General features: G+C 30.7%; 1 protein-coding gene across 1 annotated transcript in view; it reads right to left on the bottom strand.

Annotated features, from left to right (window-relative positions):
- dync1i1a (dynein cytoplasmic 1 intermediate chain 1a) overlaps positions 1-6,000 on the bottom strand; it is a 160,034-nt gene that overhangs the window by 71,527 nt on the left and 82,507 nt on the right. The window contains 1 exon segment of the mRNA NM_001441552.1: positions 4,978-5,070. Coding sequence (NP_001428481.1) covers positions 4,978-5,070 — 93 coding nt within the window.

Below are 6,000 nucleotides of genomic sequence, written 5' to 3'. Positions count from 1 at the left end.
GAATAAATAAAGCAAAAAATATTTTAACAAAGTAGAAAAATCGAGAAAACCATAAAAATAGAGAATTTAGTTTAACAAAGCTGTTTTGTTTAAATGCACCAAAATCTATTGTCCATATTTATTGAGATATAGTTATTAAAAAGGGGACATTTATTTTAATCATTATTCATTGTTGTATTCATTAATGCTGAGCATTGTATATCAGTACAAATCAAAATGCTAATTAAAATATTGTGGAGATAAAAGCTAAACCACAAATTTACCTAGCTACTGCGCCACCTATAGCCCAACAAGAGTGTGTGCTTGTAGTCTGATAAGTAGTGAGAGAGATTCAGGACCATTCTGTTAAATTAGGTGGTTCTAAAACTTACAGTTTTCACAGGCCAGCCCATTACAATTAAAATAAGAGTAATATGATGGAAAAAAAAGAAAATCAGAATATGTTGCTCAAATCCCTAAAACACTCTAAAAATGACAAAATTTCAAATAAATGTAATATATTTAGTCATTTTTGCGTTTGTTAAAATATTAATTCATTGTATTTTCAAAACTTTTCATAGTGCTTTTATTATTAACCCAATTAGTAGAGAGACGTGGGCTCAAACACAGCAAACAAACAACTAAATGAATAAGTAAATACATTAGCGAACACACACACACACACACACACACACACACACACACACACTCTTTTCATAATCACAACACGCCCTCCTTTTTTGATGTTATTGCGTTTCTCCATTTTCTCCCAGACTATTAGGGGCCCGTCCCTTTGATCTGAGCCCACTTGATTTGCGTGCCTTTTTTTTTTTGATGAGTCATAAGGAAGACAAAAGCGTGATCAAAGTCAAGGCTTTCACAGTCTGCCTCTGTCCGGCCTCTCTCCAGTTATTTACCCTGTACACTTGCACAAAGAATGCACTCTCCGCTGGCTTTGAAGTCCACTTGCTGGGGTCTAGTGACATTAAAGTTCGATCAGGCCTGACCCAGAATGCTGCGGTGCGATAAGCCCGGCCCTCGGCCAGCGGGAATGCCATCTGATATAGCTGCAGGGTCACACGCGAGTGGCCGCTCAACGCTCCGCCGCTCCTGTTGGGTGACTTTGGGGATTTCGACATGTGGGAGGCCCAAAACATGAACTGGTAAAATCAGCACAGGTAAGAATAGAAGTGTTCTGTACTGTACAGTAGCGGAGATGGTAATTAAATGGATGAAAATTCATTTACTCTCCCTTCACTTGTTTCAAAGCTGTATTTCATCTGTTAAGCACAAAAGAAGATATTTTGAAAAATGCTGGAAATCTGTAATTATTGACTTCTAATGTATGATTTTCCTACACTTTTGTGTTTATTTTCTGTTCATATATGGTTGTGAGTTGCTTTATGGGAAGTTGATCTACACTTTTGATGTTCAACATTCAACTCTACAGTTTAACAAAGTGACTTTTATTGACATTTTAGTCATTTTAAGCAATATAATGTATAGAATATATATAGAATAATGTAAGAAATAATACATAGAGAAATAAGTCTGTGTAAAAGTACTTATTACACATTTTTTTGTAGCATAATATACAACACCAACTCAGATAATCACTTTAAACTATTCAAAATGTTAATAAAAATAATTTTTCCCATAATGCAATTTAAAAACATAAATAAATAGGAGAAAACTGCTAGTTTGTAGATAATGTTTTACTGTGTACAATGGATGTCAATGGTTACAGGTTTTCAGCATTCTGCAATTTTATGTTATAGCCTTATTAAAAAAACTGAGTGATTAGGAGAGAAGGGCCTTAGTCAGGGAGGTGATCAATACCCCGATGCTTCAGCGTGAGAGAGGAGAACCCTACAGAAGGACAATCATCTGTGCAGCAATCCACCAATCAGGTCTGTATGGTAGAGTGGCCAGACGGAAGCCACTCCTTGCCTGGAATTTTCCAAAAGGCATCTGAAGGACTCTCAGATCATAAGAAACTAAATTCCTTGATCTGATGAGACTTAAATTGAACGCATTGCAGTGAATGCCAGGCGAGGAATTTGAAGAAAACCAGGCAGCGCTCATCACCAGGCTAATATATATATATACAGACCATAAATTACTGTGCTTGCCGAGCATATATAATAGAAATATTAATAAATATTTGATTTACATTTAAATATTAATAAAATAAAATAGAATGATAGGACTTTCAATTAAAATAATTTAATTATTAATATTAAAATTATTTTTAAATAATTTTATTACTATGAATATTAATAAAACTAAATTATACAGCATATTTAGCTATTTTATAAATAACAATTTAAAAGAAATCTTAATAAAAGGATATATAACTAAATAAATAAAGAAATTAAAAATAAATAAATAAGTAAATATTGGTCTTTCTGATGACAATACATAATTGAAAAATTCATATATATTTGATATACATTAAATTATTAATATAATATAATATAATATAATATAATATAATATAATATAATATAATATAATATAATTTCCCAAATTTCAACATTTTGCTTGAAATTCTGAGTTTATTTCTCAGAATTTCAACTTTTTCCCTGAAATGTTTGCTTCAACTTTTGAATCCATCTATCTATCTCATAATTATGATTTTAGAAATCTGATATTTTGTCTTGCAAATTCATGTTTATATCTTACAAATCTAACTGTATATCTCATACTTGTGACTTTTTCTTGGAGTTAAGACTTTGTTCAGTAAAAAAAAACTAATTCACAATAATGAAACTAAAAGACAGAATTCTGAAGCAATTCCAAATGCAAAAAAGTTTTTAACTTTTTATTTATTTATTTATTTATTATTTTATTTATTCATTCTGTAATGAAAGCTATTCATAGATAAAAAGGTCAAACTACAATAAATATCACTGTCACTACAGTGTAATATTAATGCTCACTTTCTTTTACAGTAAGCAAACTGTACTACAATGGCAAGATAAACACCCTAATTCATTGAGACTAGCATCGCTAGCATACCAGCACAAGCTGTAAATCAGATTATTAGAGGCACTATGTCATCTTAATAAACACCTCAATGTCATGTCACTCCACCCATGGCTTATTAACCGCTAACAGGATGCATTTCCTTCTGAAACATCAAAAGAAGGCGACAATAAACTCCCAGCTCTGCCAACACAGAAGGAACTGGAACTTTTCAGTGCATCTGGGAAATTTATAGATAGATCTGTTATGGTTTCTATTGGCACTTTTGGCACATGTGTGCGGAACATGCGTCGTTACTGTAAAGAGACGTTTCTGAACGGAGCACATGCTGTTCTGTGATCAGCGTGCAGAAACTAATCTGCTAAATCTGTGCCAGGTGGACTTGGGAACATGTTTTCAGAAGAGGAAAGTTTTTGGTGCTAATTCATATATTTAGTTAGGACATATTATAGATTCTGTTTTTCTTTTTTACATACACACTATATTAAAGAAAACAAAATAAACTGTTGTATTTTATAATATAATATGATATGATATAATATAATATAATATAATATAATAAATATAATATAATATAATATAATATAATATAATATAATATAATATAATATAATATAATATAATATAATATAATAAATATAATATAATATACTATAATATAATATAATATAATATAATATAATATAATATAATATAATATAATATAATATAATATAATATAATATAATATTTAGAACAACATGCAAACTCCACACAGAAATGCCAACTGACCCAGCCGATGTACGAACCAGCGATCTTCTTGCTGTGAAGCGACAGTGCTATCCACTGCAGCATCGCGCCACCCTCTGAAAGGACACTTGTAAAATAATTGTTTAATGATTTTATTACTATAAACGTTTTAAAAACATTAAAGTATGCATAATATTTACACAGATTTTTATACATAACGGTTAAACAATTCTTATTATAAGGAAATAAATAAATAAATAATAAAAACAAAATTTACACACCATAAATTATTGTGCTTGCAGAGAATATATAATATAAATATTAATAAATGGTTTATTTACATTCAAATATTAATAGAATAAAATAAAATGATAGGACTTTAATTTAGGACTTTAAATTTAAATAATTAAAGTATTAATATTAAAATATTTTTTCTGAATTTATAACTATGAATATTAATAAAACAAAAATATACATAATATTTAGCTATTTTATAAACAACAGTTTAAAAGAAATCTTAATATAAGGACATCGAAAGAAAGAAAGAAAGAAAGAAAGAAAGAAAGAAAGAAAGAAAGAAAGAAAGAAAAAAAGAAAGTGTAAATAAAGAAAGAAATTTTGGTCTTTCCGATGACAATACATAATTGAAACTTTTAAATATATTTGATATCCATTAAATTATTAATATAATATAATATAATATAATATAATATAATATAATATAATATAATATAATATAATATATTATAATATAATATAATATAATATAATATAATATAATATAATATAATATAATATAATATAATATAATATTTACCTTTAATTATGTCAGGTTGTAGAATTAGTGTAAGTCCATAAAAGCAAAAAATGTGTAACGCTGTATTGTGATTTTAGATTAGATTAGATTCAACTTTATTGTCATTAAACATGTACAAGTACAAGGCAAAGAAATGCAGTTTAAGATTGCAATAGCAGCAGGTGCAGGAAAAAGGTATAAGTTATAAAGTGCAGTTATAGAAGAATGGTGATATTTACAGATGGATGTCCTATAAACATTATGTACAGGTTGTATTAACTATGAATAGAGATTAACTATAGATGAATATATGTACTATATATGTACTGGTTGCTATTAATAATCAGAAGTGTGCAGACAGAAATGAACATAATTACAAATGTTCTGATAGGACTTTAAAATTAAAATAATGTTGAAATCCCTTATGCTTTTGAGACATCGCTTTTGGTTTGATGATTTAGTGAGATTTACACCGACTCTCTTACCTTCTTTTGTGTCCTTGCTTTCCTCCTCCTCCTGCAGATCAGTTTCAGGCCCAGCTTTTGGCTCCGTGACCTCTTCATCCTCCTCTTCATCTTCTGAAAGAAACCCAGAAGGTCGCGTTCAGTTTCTGTTCTCTGACACCTGCCAAAACTCCAGCGCCTCTCAGTGACCCACACCGAGACCCACAATAATAGCTTACAGACCTTCTCTACCCAAGCCATGTAACCATATCAAACCTTCTTGCTGAGGTAATTGTGAAGATTTTATCACGACATACAATATTCTCACTGTGGGTGTTCTTGTTAAAGGTACATTTTCCCAACTGGGGTGTTTAATTGTGAACTGTGCTTAAGGGGTACATTTTTAACCACTTAAGATAAGACTTGTGTGTCTCCAGAATGTGTCTGTAAAGTTTCAGCTCAAAACACCTAAACACCCATCAGATTATTTATTAGACCTTTCAGAATATTGAAAATTTCTGCTCTGAACACAATGTAGCTGTTTTTGTTGCCTGTGCCTTTAATACAAATGGACTAGTTCACCCCGCCCACCATGCCTGTCAGAGTGTGTGAGAGTGTCGCCATCTCCTGCTATGCCAGATAAACAGCACAGTGATAAAGGAAGCAGATCTCACATAGCGTTTGTGAGAAATACTACAGTATAAACTTTCCCAATGATTATTTGATGTATTTGTTGTGGAGTTAATTTAAACCTTTCTGCAACGATGAGCCACACACAATGTCGTCACAAAATTCACACAGACACAAACACATAGCACAAGTGTTTAACTTTGCACTGTTTTTACACAGCACATGTGACGGGATACACGTTAATATGGAAATCTGTTATGTTAAATGTACAAAATAAACCTGATTTAACGTCCAAAAACCGGGATTGAAGTGTCTTATTTTATAATTGTACTGAAATAAGGTTGTGGTGATTATTTACAGTGATTTTTACAGCAAATTACACCAAAATACGAGGTGTTACTCTACCCTGTGAGCGCTGACTGGTCTTGTACACAC

The sequence above is a fragment of the Danio rerio genome, chromosome 19 (genome assembly GCF_052040795.2).
Source record: "Danio rerio strain M-AB ecotype USA chromosome 19, GRCz13ab, whole genome shotgun sequence".
NCBI classification, from domain to species: Eukaryota; Metazoa; Chordata; class Actinopteri; order Cypriniformes; family Danionidae; genus Danio; species Danio rerio.
This window is presented reverse-complemented; position numbering and strand designations above follow the sequence as displayed.